Below are 19,582 nucleotides of genomic sequence, written 5' to 3'. Positions count from 1 at the left end.
GTCAATCACCCATAAATGCCTATCCAATACAGTCCCCAAATATCTGTCTCAGAAATTCTCGAGAGCCAAGACTTCCAGACCAGTAAAATCCATGCATGCTCATCGCCTGGCACTTGCTATGGTAAAAAGAGCAAGAGGAAAGGAGTCCAGTTTCCCCCACACTGGCAGAGAACCACTGGAATTCCCTCCCACCCGATTTAAGGGCTGAAACCTCCTATTGGCCCTTCTGAAAATCTCTAAAAACGTGGCGGTTTGCTTAAGTTGACTCTAATGTAACAAATACGTAATCATGTACAGTTTTTTGTTATGCTTGTTCTGAGACCAAATAACCAGCATATAGCTTACCTCAATGTAAATGGATTGCAACAGCACCCTGATGCCCAGGGGCTTAGGCGCTTTACAAATGTAAAGTGCCTGTTTGCTGTGAGGAACGCTGCTCTGGAGCCCTTTGAATCAGTGACTACCTTTTGAAAAAACTGTGGGTGCATTTACAAGTGACCACTCCCCCTAAGTGAGTGTTCACTATTAATACATGCGTGAGCACCAGCGCATGCACTTCGGAAGTGCCTGCTGAAGTGGCTGTTTGCTGTTCGCTGCTCTGCGACACGCAATAGCATTAGCACGATACTAGTGTGTTGTACCTATCCGCCCCCTGTTCTCAGGCTTGCATGCAGTCTTCTTCAATTCAGCGGGGTCGCCATCTGCTGTTTGGCGTACGTTTTAGGTGTGCTTGAATACATTTATTGAAGACTCTAGACTGTTTTCTTTAGTCAGTCAGTCATGAAATATTCTTTGGTTAGCTTGAATAATGTGTGAGTAACAAGTGAGAATGTGTGCAAAGACAACGTGCAACACCTGTCTGCGCCTGGGAGCTGTGGCCTATTTAAGATTTTTTCTGACCAGTCCCACCGCATTCTGCACACAGATGGCGGGACATTTATTGCTGAAATATGATGTAACTTAGATCAGCCATCAGTAACAAACGCACATGAATGTCTTATTCTAGCCACCCTCCCCTGAAGAAACATTCAGGCTCAAAACTTACTGATCGCCCTGTTTGCTCTAGCAAGGCTTGTGCTCGTTAAATTATTTCCCAACCTGGACTGCTAACCGATGTGAAATCGGCCAAGATGACCAGTTTCTTCAGTAAAATTGAACTAACTATGAGTGACGAGTTGTGTGAACTCAGTGTAATAGAAGAAGAAAATAGCCTGTGCGAATTAGTACAAGATCTGAGCCGGGTGCTCCTCAACCTTGGGAGGTGATCCTGTGGAAGGGAATGAATGCATACATACATAGCGAGATGTCTTTGACTGAAATTGTAGTTGCCTTTTGTAATAATAATGATAGCATGATTTGTCCCAAAAATGATTTGTCTAATTCCAGACACCAAGACACTTATCCAATGAAAATAACACCTATACCCCCCCAATGAGTTTGTGCCACTGCATAATCCAACCAGTAGAATTGAAATGGACCCTTCTACTCGTGAGATAATCCAAAAATACCTACTTACTAGTGTTGATGAATCTCTTTGCATGTCGATGGAGACTAATCCGGAGTCGAATTTGCCCCATGTCAGTATCTCTGATTCTCAAACCGATGTGAGCTCTGTTAGTATGCGATCTGGTGAAATGTTTGAAGCACTAGAGAACCTTTTAACCACCTTGGTTGACAAGTGTGACAACATAGAGCGCAAACTTGAGGTGCACCCCCTTTTGCTACATAAAAGCATTAACAAAAGGTAGAAGATAGTAGCACAAACACAGAGTTGTTTCCTGTAAAAAATACCCTGAAACCATGTTCTGGAAGTATGATAAACATGGATACCGCCGTTTCATTTGTGGAAATAAGTGAAGGATACAACATCACCTAAAATATTACTAATCCTATTTTAGGCAATAAAAGACATGACAATAAAAACAGGTCTCAGAGTAAAATGAACAGGAAAAGAATCCTTCTAAAAAGAAGAAAAACAAAACGTTCACAAGCTGCGATGTAGCGATAGGACCACTCCACGCACCAATAATGGATGCATCATTATGGACAATTGTTCATCTAATATTGAGAGAGACATAGCTGTGCTGCACCTATAGTGAATACATCTAAGAAGGAGCCACATAAATCAACTCCGCTCTCTAAAGAACCAAACTGTATTGGAGCTAATACTGTGGCTGTGTATGCAAACTCTGAGAGGCCACCTCCGAGAGGACCAATAAAAGCTGTGCGTACTAATGACATTAGATCCTTTTTAGTGAGCCCGACACAGGAGCTCCCGCAACCCACTAATCGCTGGCAGGGAGCCCGTAAAACTATTACAAAGTGGAAAAAGAAGGCAAAGAAAGACACAGGGATATCCAATACAGTGCTGATCGATATACAGAACATTTTTGAAGAAATAGGAAATGGAGAATGTTCCATTAATGGAAATGTTGACATTTTGGAGACTAATCCTGCTATCCCTAATACTATGAAACCTGTGACAAAATCTGCAGTATCTGAAACTAATCATGACCTATGTAACAAGATTGCCAAAAATGCTTATGTGAAGGATCCTCTGAACTACATACATGCTTTACAATTCCAGGCAATAGATCAAACCAAATAATTGGTGCTGTTGAATAGAAGACATATTCTGGAATTATGTCAAACAATAGTGCCTCTATGCATGGTATCATCCAAAGATTTTAAAATAGTGGATGAACTAGTGACTCCTGTGATAGCGACCACTAATGTATGGTGCTCATATATCCCGACTCTTGAGTACATCTTGGTCCACAGCAGCCATTTTGAGAATTTAGGCTATTCCTGTAAGGAAACATCAATGTGCAAAGTAAAAGATCTGGCAAGCTGTCCGATTCCTGTACGCAATAAGAACAGACAGACACAATTGGTTTATAAAAGCGTGAAAGATAAACAAGTGATAACTACACAATCCATTGTTACAGCCAATAAGAATAGACAGACCGCAACAGAAGGAGCCCTATGTGGATGTGGAGAGAAGCCTGAAGGCTACTGGCAATGGTTGATGGTGGCTTTCAAGGTTGGCTTTGAGAATCAATCCCGAGGACATTGATGTGGTGATGTCGTGGAATACAAGAGGGAATTCCCACTATCCAATTGAAAATGGACTGCTTGCAAATATTCACCACTTTTGTATATTTGCCCTACAAGAAATGTAGCTCAATGAACAATGCGACATAGATGGCCGTTGTACAATACAAAGCCTAGCAACCAAGGGACCAATAGGCTGAACGAAAGAGTGACTTTAGGCACCCTTGGACAGGATCAAATACGATCTGGTCTACTGCCACGGTGCTAGCTGTATCTATAAACTGTAATGAGCTTAAGATCCCTTCATTTTTAGTAGAGAATATATATAATCCTCCGAATGGAGCATACAATAAAGTAAATATTGCCACTGTCAGCAGGATCCTGGAAGAAAGTGATCCTAATATACCAATCACAATACTTGGAGATTTGAATGCTAAGATTGTGTACTCTAATGAATGTGAAGAAGAAATGCATCTTTCTGGCACTATAGAACATGGCTTTCTAACACACAAGGCATACCCTGGGTGAATTTGTTCCTCAAACATCAATTGATTATGCTGAATGGGAATTCATCTAGTGATTGTATGTAATCACAGTGCTACACGAGTAAGCAGGCATAGTTTGTCCACAATTGACTACATAGTTATTAATGAAAGCGCAAACTCATTAGTGGTAGACATGGCAGAGGTTGTCGCAAGGAAAGCGATCACCTCCCTCTATACCTATTGCTGCCTATTGCCAAGGAGGTCCATCACCATCAACTGAATAGTAATATAGGTATTAATAATACATGCAACCAAATTACTTGGAATCCCACTAAACTAGACAAGGGTAGAAGAGTAGCATAATGTGAGTTAACTAAATCTATAGAAACTACATTCTCTCTAATAGACAACTGCAAAGATAAAATGATCCAAACATTTGAACAGAGGATTGGAACTATCAAAGCTGTAACTATACAAAAACGTAAATATATAAGTAATAGTGAGAGATGGAATGTCTACCATGCTAAGAAGAATAACTTTGACAGTGTAATGCATGATGCCCCAAAAAATTAAGAATAACGATTAGAGATTTAAGTAATTCTAAATGCCTAGATGCCACATGGAAAATAAAAGTAGCTAAAAAACAGCAGCAACTTGTGGCTACGATAGCATCATGTATTTAAGGCAAATGAAACTTGCCGCACTGTAGCTTCATTATCCAAGAATAACAACAATCAGGGTATATGGTCTCTCATTAATGGCTCCAAAAAGAAAACGTTGCCTATAAATAGTATAACGGAACAAAAATTGATTCTCCATGTAAAGAAGACACTTGGAGCACAAGTAATAGAAGAGGAATAGTGCCACTTAATGTGGCAATCTGGAGTGGCAGTTATACGCTTGATAGCCTCACTAGATTGATTAAGAACTTGCACAGCTCAAGGACTCTAGGCACAGACGGCACCTGCAACGGGCTGGTCTGGCTGTCCCCCGAAAAATGGGCACAAGCTTTGAATATTCTATATCAGTGGATAGGAAAACATGGTCGAATACCGAAAACGTGGCGAGAAAGTGTCATCCTACCTATACATAAAGTTAACTGGAAAGATCCAGCTAATTATAAGATTCTGGCAATGTTGGACATCCCTGCCAAAATATTTGCAAAAATCCTTCTCGTAGCATCGAATCAATGGATAGCAGCTCATCACATTCTTCCGGCAAAGCAATCAGGATTTCGTGCAAAATCATCCACCTCGCACAACATTGATAATCTAGTGGCCGCAATTCAATACTCATGCAATAGACGTACATTGCCTGTTTATGACGCATTTATAGATTTCAGTGCAGCGTTCGATACCATAGTGAGGGAAAAACTGGATCAAGTAAAAAATATGGGGAATACCAGCTGGGCTGCTATCTATGAATTTATATACAGATACATCTGTGAGAGTGCGACTAGATGGGGAAGGTAAAATATCGGAATCTATAACAACATTGCGAGGAGTGAAACAAGGCTGCATTCTGGCAGGTACGCTATTTAATTTGTACCTAGCGGACTTTCTGTTCGACCTATATGCAACACCTTCTGATGACATCAAAAAAGGCAACTTGAAATTAGGCTGGTTGGGATGTGCGGATGACATCCTGTTAGACTATACCCCTAAAGGCCTACAGTCTAAGCTGAATGCCTTAGAAAAGTTCGCAGTCACAAATGGCCTACAAATTAACATTGAGAAAACCAAAGTTATTACTTTCCTAGGTAAAACATAACGCTCCTTTTCTAAAAATGTAAAATGGTTTATTAACAACCAACAGACTGAAGTTGTAGAGTGTTATAAATACTTAGAGTGTTATATACTTACTTTGTAGGTCTCCTGCTTGCTCTGGCCCATTACCTACCCTGGCCCTTTCCCATTAACAGCTATAAAAATGTTGCTTTGTGGCAAATCGTGGAGAATCAGGAGGATACGGACTCTTTGAGGACATTTTGACAAAGCTTTTATAAAAGAAAAAACGTAATGCCTAGCTGTCCTCGTTTCTATGGGGTATTCCCTACCAAATAAAACTACGGTGCTCATCAGTCGTCAGTGAATGTCCAAAAGGAAAGCATCCACAGCCCAAACTAAAAATCTAACTGACCCTGCCACTATTCGAACTAAAGATAGGAGAATGATTTTCTCCTCAGCTTACTTCTTTCAGGTTTCTTCTTCTCCTTTCTTTTTAATACAGTAATTTTAAGTAGTCTATTGCGACTCCTTCAATCAGTTCGTATAATTCCTTCAAAACTATTACACTCCTTTCATTTCTCCGGGATTGGTTTCTTGAACCTTGTACATATAGGACTGCTTTCCCCCTTTCCCGGGGTAGTGATACCCAGCCTCTGTAATTGTTATATGTCCTTTTCTAACATCATAGTAGTGTTTCTCTTTAGCTTTTCTATCTTTTGACAGATATTCCAGTTTTCCCTCAGGCCTGTCTCTCTCACTCCCACTGTGTCATAATGTTCCTATCACATTTGTATTAGATACTCTGCTGTTCCCGACAGCTGTTTGTTTATTAAATTCAATGTCTCTTTCAAGGTTAATTATATTAAGATTTCTCTTGTCACCATCATTCCTTTTTCGTACTCTATCGTATATATCACTGGGATGAGTATGGACAGTCTCATAACGAATACTCCAATGTATTCAGCGTTTCTTTAAAAGTGTATTACATTCAGGCTTCTCTTGTCATTGTCTGTCTGACCTATTTTAGTCAAATCCATGGTATGGATGTAACAAATTAATAGGATTTAATATTCACAAATTAATCATTTAATGAAAATTATTTTGATGAGATAAACAAGAAATTCAAAGATTTCATTGGGGAAAAAAACAACAGGCATCGAGTGCACAATTGTGGGGAGATACTTTGTTTTTCTCTTGTCATCATGATTCAATTTTCTTATTCTCTCGAACATATCACTGGGACGAGTAGGAGTAGTTCTATGACGAGTCCCCTAAGGCCTCCCGGGTCTCCCGTTTTCCCCTTTACCTGGGCGTGTCTGGGGTAACGCCCCGGAGGCCTTTGCATGTTCGGCGTTCGCTGCTTCTCTCTTTTTTCTCTGCCTCTTGTTTCTCTCCGGCGTCCCGAGCCCCGTATTCTTCCTCATTACGGATTGACAGGTTCTAGGGTAAACAGATGGTAGGCGGTTGGGCTGCCTAGCGGTCTCGGCATTGTTTGAAGGACCTCCAGTCCACCATAGGATCTCTGAGGTCACACCACCACTATTGCCTTCTCTTTTCTTCGTTCTTGCTGTATGCTCAGCGTCCTGTGACCAGCTCCTGGCTTCCTGGCAGTTTTCAAACTTGCGGCTTTGCTGTCTGCAAACTCTCTTCCCCTCTTTGGTGTTTCATCAGTCTCTGCCTTTCATTTTCTGGTCGACAATAACGAATGATGGTATCTTCTTTTTCCCAGTCTCTATTTTGTCTGTGTTTCAAGTTGCCCGATATTCCCAAGTAGGCCATAACGGAATGTGGAAGTTTTCTCAGAGGGACAGGGGTCCTTGTCCCTACAGGGGGAGTCTCTCCTAGTGAGGTACCACTTGCCTCAACCCCTAGGCAGGGTGTTTCAGAGCATGCTCACCCCCCTGACCGCCCAGGGGGGTTCCCGCTTGGGGAGAAGGGATAAATTCCCTCAATTTGTCACAGTTGGTGAACTGCTCCATAAGAAGCGCTTCTAATGCTTTTATGGTTTTGGCAAAGGTTTGTGGTGCTTGCACAACAAAATTACAACCATTGTTAAAAGGAGAGAGGGAATGGGGGTTCTGAACAGAGACTATCTGGCTGGCACAGCAATGGGCAATGCCAAGCTATGAAAATGCCAAATCACTCAAATCTTTTTCCAAACTCCTACGCAGTACTACTTAATGAGAAGTTCCGAATTAATCCCAAACTTGGTAAGAAAGCAAGTAGGGTGCCAGGTTTTCCACCAGCTGCACAGTGATTTCATATTTCCACAGACAATTGGGCTTCTTTTAATCGCCGATTTGTTTTTTTTCATTCTGAGGTTGCGTTTCTGCACCCAACCCACGAACTCTCTACCTCCCACTCCCTCTTCCCCCACCCACCCCACCCCCATTATGTGTGCTGGTTGGGTTTTGGTTGATCTGTTTTGGGCTACTTTTGACAAATCCTCCCAAGGATGCTTTGTTCTTTATGTGTTTTGCCTCCAACTATCATGACCCACCCACCTCCACTCTCTCTAACCCCACCCATCCCTACCCACCCAACTCACAGCCAACCCCACCCTCTCTACCCTCACCCACCCGATCCCCACTCAGTCTACCACCATCCACATAATCCCCACCATCTCTACGGAAGCCCACCCAACCTACCCCCACTCGCACTACTCCCACCCACCTACCCTACAGCCTCACTCTCACTACTGCTACCTCTCCCACCCTACCCCTTTTCTACCCCCCAGCCACCCTACCCACTCTCTCTACCCCACCCACCCTATGCCCACTCACACTACGCCCACCCACCATACCCCACTCTCTTGCTACCCCCAATCACTCTACCACTACCCACCCTACCCCCACCTACCCAAGCGCCACCCTTTCTACCCTCATCCAGCTAATCCCCACACTCTTTAGCCCCATCCACCCACCCTATCCACACCCTGTCTACCCCCACCCATTCAATCCCCACTCTCTACCCCAAACAACTCCCTGCCCCCACTCTCTTAATTGCAACCACCCATTCTACCCCCACTCTCTACCACTACCCACCCTAACCCCACTCGCTGTACCCCATCCACCCTACCCCCGTCCTCTCTACGCCTGCCACCCTAGCCACTCTCTCTCTAGCCCTACCTCCCAGACCAACACTCTGCTCCCACCCAACCCCCACTCCCTAGCCCAACCACCCTACTCTCACTCTCTCTACCTCCACTCGATCTTAAACACGCCCCCTACCCCTACATTCTCTACCCCACAAATGCACACCTATCCCCCATTTCCTCTACAACCCTGCTGTCAAGCTCTACTCTCACTATCCTCACTCACCCTAACTCCACTCTCGCTACCCCCACCCTAGCCCCCACTCTCTCTACCCCCAGCCACCCTACCCACTCTCTAGCCCACCCAACCAACCTCCACTCTCTCTATCCCCACCCTACACCTACTCCCTCACTACCCCCACCCACTCTACCCCAACTCTACCACCACCCACCCTACCTCGACACACCCTCTACCACCACCCAAAACCTCTACCCCACTCGCTGTACCCCCACACACACACCGTACCCCATTCTCTCTACCACAATACACACACACCCTACCCCCACTCTCTCTATCCCCACCCACACCCATCCTAACCCCACTATTTCGACCACAGCCATCCTACCCCCACTCTCTCTACCCCTACCCTCCCAGACCACCACACACTCTGCTCCCACCCACCCAACACCCACTCTTCCCACACCCACCCTAACCCCACTCACTGTACCCCCACTCACTCACCCTATCCCACTCGCTCTACCCCAACCACCCTACCCCCACTCTCTCTACCTCCACCCACCCTACCCCTACATTCTCTACCCCACAAATGCACACCTATCCCCCACTCCCTCTAGCCCCACTCTCTACAACCATGCAGCCAATCTCTACTCTCCACATCCTCACTCACCCTACCTCCACTTTCCCTCCCCCTTACCCCCCACTTCCACACTCCCCACACATCCCGCACTCTCTACCAAAATCCCCAAACCCTACCCCCACACTAGATTCTCTCTACCCCAACCCACCCATGCTACCCCCACAATCTACCACCACCCACCCCCCTCTTGTTCTACCTGCACCCACTTCCTCTACCCCACTAACTACTCCCACCCACCCTACCCCCACACTCTCTACCCGCACAACCCAACCAACCCTGACTCTCTCTACCCTCACCCACCCTAATCCCAATCTTTACCCCCACTCGCCCACCCTACTCCCCTATCGCTCTACCCCTACCCGACCCCACTAGCTCTACTCCACCCACCTTACCACCACTCGCTACCCACACCCACTGTACCCCCACCCACCATAGCCCACTCTCTCTACCCCCCCACCCACCCTAATCCCACAGTCTCCAACCCAACACCCTACCTCCACCCATCTTACCCCCACTTTCTCTTCCCCCACCCAACCCATACTCTCTCTACCCCACACACACCCCTATCACCCTACTTTCTCTACAACCATGCAGCCAATCTCCACTCTCTATCCTCACTCACCCTACCTCCATTCTCGCTACCACCACTCACCCAGCCTAAAACCCTTCTCCCTACCCCCACCCTACTTCCTCTCCCTCTACACCCCACCCACGCAACCTACCTACACGCTCTCCACCCTCCCACTCTACCAAAACCCACAAACCCTACGCCCACTCCCTCTCTCCAACCACCCACCCTACCCCACACTCTCTACGCCATGCACCAAACCTGCAGCCACTCTACACCCACCAACCCTCACCCCCTCTACCGCTACCCACCGAATATCCACTCTGTCTACCCCCTACCAACACACCCAATCCCTACTTTCTACCCTCACCCACCCTACTCCCATGCTCTACCCCACCCATCCTACCCCCCACTCGCTCTACCCCCCCACCCACCCAACTTCCACTCCACCACAACTCTCCCTACCACCACTCTCCCAACCGCCACTCACCCACCCTATTGCAACTCTCTCTACCCCACACACTCGACCACCAAACACTATACCCAACCCACACTACCTCCACTCTCTCTACCCACACTACTCCACCCTCTCTGCCCCCACATACACAAACTACCGCAACTCGCCCTACCTCAAACCACCCTACTTCTACTCTCTCTATCCCCATTCACCCACCCTATCACCCTTCTCCCTACCACCAATCACCCACCTTACCTCCTCTCTACCCCACCCTCACTACCACAGCTCTCCTTACCCCCACCCACCCTACCACCATTCTCCTTACCCCACGCACTCACCTTACCTCCACTCTCTACCCCCACCTACCCTACACTGCACTCTACCCACACCCACCCAAACCCTGCTCTTTACCCAACCACCCACCCTACCCACACTCCCTCTATCCTGCCCCACTCTCTCTACCCCCACCCACCCTAGCGCCACTCTCTCTACCACCAAACACTCACCCTACCTTCACTCCCTACAACACCCACTAACCTTAGTGCCACTCTAATCCCACCCACCCACCCTACAACCAAAAGTCACTGGATGTCCCACATCCCTGTAGTGGTTATCCACATCTCCCATACGATCCTGCTAATCATCATATCCTGGTATCTGAAGGTCGCTTCACTAATCTCGAACGGAAGCTCATGCAGTACATCATTCATTTTGTGCAGGTATGAAACCAAGACCAGCTTCTCCACTAAATAGACATTATCTGAAACATTAATGCGTGCTTACCACATTATCCAGGCCCTGTACATGAAGAGTTATTGTTTTTGTGCTCTTGTTAGCACTCGCAAAGAAAAACTGTGCTGGTTTGTGGCTGTTTTGGGGAGTCCTGGCAGTACCAGTTCGGAGAGGAGCGCTCAGCACATTCCAGACATCCAGTGCCAGAAGTTTAATGTCAACAACTTCACACCTGCGTGAAAATAAGAGGCATTACACTTCACAAACGTTTCCACCGTCAATAGTTATGTTCAATTACAGGGTGAAATGACAGTTGCACCATAAAAAATAGCGAGGTGAAGAAAAAAAAATAATCCAGGACTTTACAAATCCAGTATAATATGTTTCAGACTAAGGCTAACCTAACACCTAACTATAGAAAAATCTAACAAACAGAAGTACGCTGCTCTAGGAGATTGCCCAATCCACACCTGGGCAAGCGCAAAAAGTTAAAACACCACTCCCAAAGCTTCTGGTAAAACAGACCAGCACGACCACCACGTTGGCACTTGGTATCTCAGTGATTGAAGGTGGGCCAACTGCCCCTTCAATGATTATTTACTTTTGTTTTATCCTTTATTGTGGCAACACAACCTTTTACACACACATTTTACATCAATAAGCATCATTTATAAAAAGCAAACATCAATATCTAAAGTGTCCAATCACAATCATTGATGCCCAGCTTCTTATATAAAAAAATAAAAACACAGAGATACAAATAAAAAAAAACAAAGATACAAATAATCAAATTTAAAATACAGTATTCAAAGGAATAGTTATGAGAACACAGAGTATAGAGTACATGAGAGGAAGTTCATCAGAAGAACGAGAACTGGCCGGAAGGTTATTATGATTACTTGATTAAGTCATCCTGTCCTTGATCCGGTTCCAGGCACCCGTTTTGACAGACTGATAGAACTTCAAATTGCAGATATAGAATAAATCGTATCAGTGGGGGAGAATAGCACTTGGTTAGGCAACTATGGGGTTTATCCAGGAAATTGCCTTGGTGGGTGTATTTCTCATAATTGGATTTTCCTGCAAGATAAGTGACTGGATTTGGTCCCATTCCATTCTCCTTTTAAGAAGATCAGACAAAGGAAACTCAATCAGGGTCATCAGGAGGTTACCCACCCCAATTTCGAGTAGGTGGTTTCTACCCATACAGTCTATCTCGGTAAAGCACGGAAACTGCTCTCCTGAACATCCGTGAAGATCTGCTCTCCAACCTTGACTCTAACATTCCCTCTGTCCTCATCCTCCTCGATCTCTCTTCTGCCTTCGACACGGTCAACCATACCATCCTGCTCAACCGTCTCCATGAAAACCTGGGTATCACTGATCGGGCTCTGGCCTGGCTGACCTCTTTCCTCTCAGATCGACCCTCCCAGGTCCAACTTGGGTCCCTCCTTACATCTATCTTCCTTCTCTACCTGTGGTGTTACCCAGGGGTCTAACCTCTCGCCCTGGATTTTCAACCAATACCTGGCAACTCTCGCCCACTGCATTGCCACTTTCTGCTCAAATTTCCAGTGCTACTCTGATGACACTCAACTCAATTTCAGGCTGCCCTCTGCCACCTCCTCTCCCTCTCTCATCTCTGATTGCCTAACTGCCATGCCAGATTGGTGTGCCGCCAATGATCTTTGTCTGAATGCCAGCAAAGCGGAGATCCTCCTCATCGGCACACCTTCACCATCCTTTCCCCTCACTCTCTGGCCGGCCTCCCTTGGCCCTCCTCCTACCCCCACCTGCGAGGCTAAGAACCTCAGGGTCAGATTTGACTCCACCCTTTCCTTCTCCCCCCACATCTCTGAGGTCTCTAAAAAGTCAAATTTCCTACTGCACCTCCTCAGAGGTACTCTGCCTTTCCTCACCTTCCCGCAGAAGCTCATGGTATCCCAAGCTCTGGTTCTCTCTTTGTTGGACTATTGTAACAGCCTCTTTCTAATTCTACCTGCCTCTACTCTCTGCCCTCTGCAACTAATCCAGAACAGGACTGCAAGACTTGTCCTTGGCCTCAAGCCCTGGGATTGTATCTCTTCAGCTCTGAAATCTGTCCATTGGCTCCTAGTGGATGCAAGGATTAAATTCAAAACCCTCTGCATAGTCCACAAGGCTTTCTGGGGCCTGGGTCCAAAATACCTTCAGCTATCCCTCCGCAAATACCTCCCCTCTCGAGCTCTTCGCTCCTCTACCTCTAACTCCCTCAGGGTCAGTCGTTTTTCAAAGAAACGAGCTGGGGGTAGAGCTCCGTCTTCGGCTGAGGCCTCCCTCTGGAACAGCCTCCCTGCCACTCTAAAACTTGAGGAGAACCATCTCCGGTTCTGGAAGCACCCCAAGACCTTCCTCTTTTTTTCTACCTTCGCTCCCCGGGCCACCCCTTGCACTGGGGTCTGTATCTGTACCCATAGAGCCCCCCCCTTTTCTTCCTGCACTTATCAGGCCTACCCTGTCTGCTGCCTTAAACCTAGCACTTGAAAATTGCTGGCTGCACTACCACTGTTTGTTGCCTTTATTATTGATTTATTGTTATTTATCTGTTTCTACTCTGCTTCGCACTTTCCACTTCTCCCCCCTTCCATGCACTTTTCCCCTCCCCCTCTCCCATGCACTTGCGCGTTCTCAATGTCACTGGGCCTAGTAAGATCGCCGTTTTGTTCTCCCCTGTTCCCCTCCCTTGCCTTGTCGCGCTCTGAAACACTTGTGTACGAGCACGATAGAAATAAAATATCAATATCAATAAACCAGCAACTATGGGATCGCCTTACGTGGTGGGCCGTAACTAACAATGGGTTACTGGTCTCCTCCGAGTATGTGATGCTGGCCCAAAGTCTGCACATAGCAATTTTCCGGAAAGCCATTGTAGATGGTCGGCCCAACTCCAATCTGATGACCTCCACTGGGATGGCAGTAAGCCCAGGAGAGATCATAAAATGTTAGCCTCTACGGACACCAGCCACTTAATGTAGCATTCAGGATAAACCAAGGTGGAGAGGATGGTAGGTACAATGGAAATCCTATATGCACGGATCTTGGCCTCTATAGAGCCTTCCCCGATCTTATTTAGAATCCTCCCCAAAGCCAACCACTTCTTCCAGGTCCTGTACGGGATGCTACTTGCCAAATGTATGGGGGTTCGATTATTTTGCAGGTATACGCCCAGATATTTATACTCACTAGTACAACAATCAGACAGTCACCCACTCTCTAGCTAACCTTTTTATTTTTTAAGACCTTCTTCCCAAAAAGAACAATCTTGGTTTTGTGGGCATTAATCACAAGACTGTTTATTTTGGCATATTGTTGGAGAGCATCTAATGATCATTGGAGGCCGATCAGGGTTCTAGCCAGTAGCGCTGTCTCATCTGCATAATTGAGACAGGGTAATCTATTATTCCCTAGATTATTACCGACCCGTTCAAGGCGTTTAGGGAAATCAGATGCATATAGATTATATAACAGGGGTTCTAAGGCGCAGCCCTGTTTTAACCCTTTATTAGTTGGATACAGGTCAGATAAATTGCACTCCTGAGATGGGCGAAGTCTGACTTTAGTGTCAGAGTATAGCAGCTTAAGAAAATAGAGCAAAGAGGGATCAATGCCCCAACTGTATAACTTCCCCCATAGTCTATGAATGACACTCTCGAAAGCCCCCCAGTAGTCCACAAAACATACATACAATTGGGAATCCGGATATTGCCAGGTGTCTGAGATGATGAGCGTCTGTAGCACCCAAATCGGGTGGGCTGTAATATAGTTCTTTCTAAAACCCGTTTGGGAGAAGTGAAGAAGGCCCTTCTCCGTGACCCAGGAAGACCGGAGTACCAACAATATGCTCGCAAAAATGTTTGATGAGCTATCCAGCATTGCAAGCATACGGTAATTCATAGGGATCTCACAAGGGCCTGCTTTGTGGATCGGGACCAGAATAGAATAGGCCCAGGTCTCGGGTATTGAGCCAGAAAAAGAGAGTAGAGTAGTTTAGCCTATGGTGTAGGGTCAGCCTTAATGACCATGTTACTCATGCCATTCGGTCCTACCGCACGAGAGAATTTCATTTTACCAATGAGAGACACAATCTATTTCTTTACATTGCTGCCATACCCAAGAGCCAGTCATGGATTTTTTTTGCAGGTGGTCGGGAGCCTTGTAAGGGTCCCAGTAAATATTATTTATAATTGTGGGGATGACAAACTCTGGATCAGTTGGGCGCTGGTAGGGTATGGTGGCCCAATGGTCGCTTGTTGAGCGATTAGATCAATTATATGGTCAAGTCAGGTCATAGTCATTAGTTTATTTTTGGTTAGTTGGCACCAAAGAAAACATCATTGTAGAAATGAATGACAAGTTTTTGACATGGTAACTCGCTACACAGCCGACGCGCGTTTCAACCTAAGTCTTTTTCAAGGCCAATTGAGTTGAGGGGTGGACTTCAATTGCAGTAAGCTGGTTCTCCCAGATAAGGGCGCCAGGGGGGCTGGATAGCCGATCGTTGGCCGGGTCCGGCGAGTTTGTTGCGTGAGCGCGTTCTCGGGAATCCGTGTGCATTATTATTATTTTGAGGACCATTAGGCCATGTGGGTCTATACCCGCCTCCTTGGGAAGCAAAACGAGCATATGCAATTCAGCAAGTATGGTACACCAGTCCCCAACCAGTTTCCCCGTTGTAACTTGGGGTCCTTCCTCAAATTAGGCACTGTGTTGGCCACACAATCAACATTAAAGTCACCCGCTAGAATCGTAGAGCCCTTGAGATAGATAGCATGCCAATCCCACAGAACATTCTTCACCATTGCCTTTAGGAAGAGGTACAACTACCATCAGGCGATCATAAATGGTCATCAATACGGAAGGTCGTTTATCAAAAGGAGGATTGTGCAAGACCCCACAGAGGAGATTGCTATGCGACCAAGTGCCCAAGAATGGTTTCAAATTATAGGACGACTTGGTACCCCCATGCAGAGACCGCCTTTAGGGCACCCTGCAAGTGGATTATTTACTTCAGCGCACCCGGCCTGTGATAGTAGTAGAGCGATCCTCGAAAGAAAAAAGGTTAGCCCACACAACCAGATCAAATGTATGTGCATTAGCTCAGTACATATCACAATGACAACTTTTCCCTCTTGCATTGGCAAAGTGAAAACTTGGAGTCTGATTAAGATACCAATATAATGCCAAAAACATTCACATTAGGCTTCAGCAGACCGTAGATGCCTTTCTGGTTTCTCTTCAGCATAGGGAACACATTCTCAATTGGACAGTCATGCGATGAATGGAGCGAAAATAGAAACATTTCCCAAGATTAGAACTCCCGTCCGCTGCACACTATCACAGAACAATAAATAGCCAAGTTCTTAGAAGTGAATCTTCAAAAGATTTTACAACTGTTAGTTAACTCTGGTGTAAATTCAATGTAAATCAGTGTTTCCTCATACGTTATTTCAATATTCATATATAAATCCCAATAGACATTGGTTTACTTAAATAATATAACTTTTATTGATAATGTGAACCAACACGTTTCGAGAAATCTTCTCTTCATCAGAGGTCTTAATAACATGTTTTAATCTACAAGTGATTAAAGACAAAATAATCTTCTATCGGTATTGTTGAAGATATGTCCATACACAATCACCCAAAGTTATCTTAATATAGCTTGTAGGTAATTGTGAGAAACCAGAAGGTGTCTCACTTACCAGTCCTCAGGGATCTGTCATCCAGCTGGCCGGGACACGGCCATCGCTATTGGATCCAGACCCCAGGAGTGGATGAGACCTGATGAGTCCCTCAATGTGGACAAACAAATGGCAGTTATTATATTTCAAGGATCTCTGACTATGTAGTCATAGCAAGGAAAAGATAACGTTACATCATGGCGATTTGAATTGCTAAATACGAGCTCAGACAGGATACTCAATTATAGGGAGATCTGATGAGTAATCTTGTGTAAAGCATTTGTAGTGCAGTGTAGTTTTCTAACATGCACTGATCCTTCATAAAGGGTCTACATACCATAGTTTAAAAGTGTCAAACATAAGACAATCCTTTTCATCAAATCACATTTGACTACCTCTTGAGAGTGTACAAACTAGTGGTCTGTGCCAATTAAAATCTTCTCAATAGGACAGTCAGTGGTGTTTTCATCCCTTAAAAAGGGTGTCTATTCTGGTGTCAAGTAGTAATGCAATACATCCGACAATCCTTTTAACATTACCAGGTCGTATAATACTACGTCTAAAGAGCATACAATCTAACAGTCTGTACAAGTTATAATCTATTCAATTATGTGATGTTGAAGCGTGTTAAGTGTTGTACTTGCTGTGAGATGTTCACCACAAATGTACAGCTACTGTACACATTCTCATATAAGGTTATGGATCCAAATAAAACGGATGCGGTCGAACGGACCGCATCCAAAGTTCGCATGGACTAAAAGTTCGAAAAATGCTACCACCAAAGGTTCGAACCTTTGGTGGTAGCATTATAGGTAAGTATAAAAAAAAAAAGACTGCCACCCGTAAAAGGACCCTGCGGCGCCGGTTCACGATCACGGAAGTGAAAGGGAACTGGCGCTGCAGGAAACCAGCGTGAAGAAGAAGGTAAGTAGGGTATGTTTATGTTGGGGGGGGGGGTCGGTGGGGGTGTGCTGAGGGTGTGGGTGGGGGTGTGTTGTGGGTGTGCTGTGTGTGTGGGTGTGAGCATGTATGTGTGTTCGCATGAGGAATGTGCAAACTTTTGGTAGTTCGCACCTTTCTCATGCGAAAGTTCCGGCCGCGGTAAATTCAGCCGCGGCCGATCACTTAGATTCAATAAAACTCTTTGTTGATGCCCAGAGGAGCCACAGCGTATAGTTGATAAATCCAATGTAGTTCACGTTGTGCAGGTTTCTTTGCCATGTCCCCTCCTCTAGGGAGTGGGAACACTAATTCAATAACTACCCATCTCATCTGTGCTATCATGTGTTGGTTGTCACGAAAGTGTCTATATACAGGTCTGTTTGTTTAATTATTTGTAGTGCGCACCAGACCCAGGGGCATCAGGGCGCAGCAGTTAGAAGCAGGTACAAGGCTTAGGTTACAAGTTTACATAGTATGAAAAACAGAAAACAGCTTAGGTTAAAATTTACAAAAGTATAATACATGTAGAAAATGTCACAAGGCATAGGGAAAATGCATATTTACAGAAGAATCTTTAAAGGTGGCCTGAAGAGATGGTCGCAGTCAGTGCTGGCCGGACGATTTAAGCCAGGAGATAGTATTGGACCTAAAGTTCAGTTTGGGTTTGTCTTTCCGTAAAGAATGGGGCAAGGCGTTCCAAAGCTGGGCCGCTTTGACAGGGAAGCTGCAGCCTCCGACCTTTCGATAACTTGAATCTGGGATAGAGAGGCAATTTGAATTAGCTAGTCTGGCAGGTCTAGTTGAAGTCCGTCTGTAGAATCTCTCGGCTAGGTAGATGGGAGCAGCTTTGTTCAAAGATTTGTGGATAAGTGATGAGTTGTTTTGTCGTCTGATCTCAGAGATGTGTTCTCTTCTAGATACTCAAAGGGCAGCTCTAAGGGTGTTGTTTTGGAGGGTTTGAATTCTCCCGACGATGGATTTGTTGGAACCTATATGAAGTGCTTTGCAATAATCTAGCCTGGACAAGATGAGGGCTCTGGCTAAGATTACAACTGTTGTTGGAAAGGAAGGGTTTGCCAGTTCTAATAAGTTTACAGGTGTATGCAGTCGTAGAGGCCAATGAGTTGACTTGTTTGTTAAAGGACAAGGTGTAGTCAAGACAGAATCCCAAGGTGTTTACATACTTGGCCACTTTTATGATGTTGCCATTGATTATGAAGGAAGAGTATTCAAGGCCTAATTTTTTGAGGTTGGAGGGGGTGCCCAAGGTGATAAGTTCTGTTTTATCATCATTCAGGCATAGACCATGTGTAGCCATCCATGACTGGATGATGATGTACACTCCATTCCCCAAGGCCAAATCCTTGTTGTAATCCCCAGAAAGTGATCTGACATTTGACATTCTTATATTGGACTTGTGTTCTGTCCATCTGTCTTTAACTTTCTGCATTGTCTGTCCTGTATAGTACTTTCCCACAGGGCATCGTAATGCATAGATAACATTTTTGCTTTTGCATGTGGCAAAATCATGCAGTTTATCTTTTTACCCGTGTTGGGGTGTAATATAGTCTCCCTTATAAATATTTGAGCAATGCTGGCAATTTAGACAGGGATATGTACCTGCCTTTTGTTTCCGAAGTAACTTTTGTGTAGAATGCTTGGGTCGCTCTTCTCTGACAAGTGATTCACTCAAGTTCCTTCCCCTTTTGTAAGCCATCATCGGTGGATCTGGAAATAGACGATTTAAAGTTGGATCAAGTTTTATTAGGTTCCAATTTTTTTTTATTACCCTACTGACCTGATGGCTTTGCCCCGAGAATCGTAAAGTGTCATCTTGGTATTATCCCCTTTGGACCTGGTCTCAGGTGGTCTTCTCTTCTGTGTATTTCTGTTCTTACAACTGCCTTCTCAAGAATGGTGTGGTATAACCATGATCTTTGAACCTCTGCACCATAATGTTATATATATTCACTTTGTAAGGTATC

At 45.2% G+C, this 19,582-nt stretch overlaps 1 protein-coding gene across 2 annotated transcripts in view; it reads right to left on the bottom strand.

Moving 5' to 3' along the window:
- LOC138453688 (armadillo repeat-containing protein 1-like) overlaps nt 1-19,582 on the bottom strand; it is a 264,412-nt gene that overhangs the window by 149,018 nt on the left and 95,812 nt on the right. For both annotated transcript variants that reach the window (XM_069606755.1, XM_069606754.1), the window contains exon 4: nt 10,987-11,167. In XM_069606755.1, the coding sequence (XP_069462856.1) occupies nt 10,987-11,167 (181 nt within the window). The remainder of the gene's footprint in view (nt 1-10,986; nt 11,168-19,582) is intronic.

Source organism: Ambystoma mexicanum, chromosome 4p (assembly GCF_040938575.1).
Source record: "Ambystoma mexicanum isolate Mex_15411 chromosome 4p, UKY_AmexF1_1, whole genome shotgun sequence".
NCBI lineage: Eukaryota > Metazoa > Chordata > Amphibia > Caudata > Ambystomatidae > Ambystoma > Ambystoma mexicanum.
Note: the sequence above shows the minus strand (reverse complement) of the source record. Positions and strands in the feature narration are given on the sequence as shown.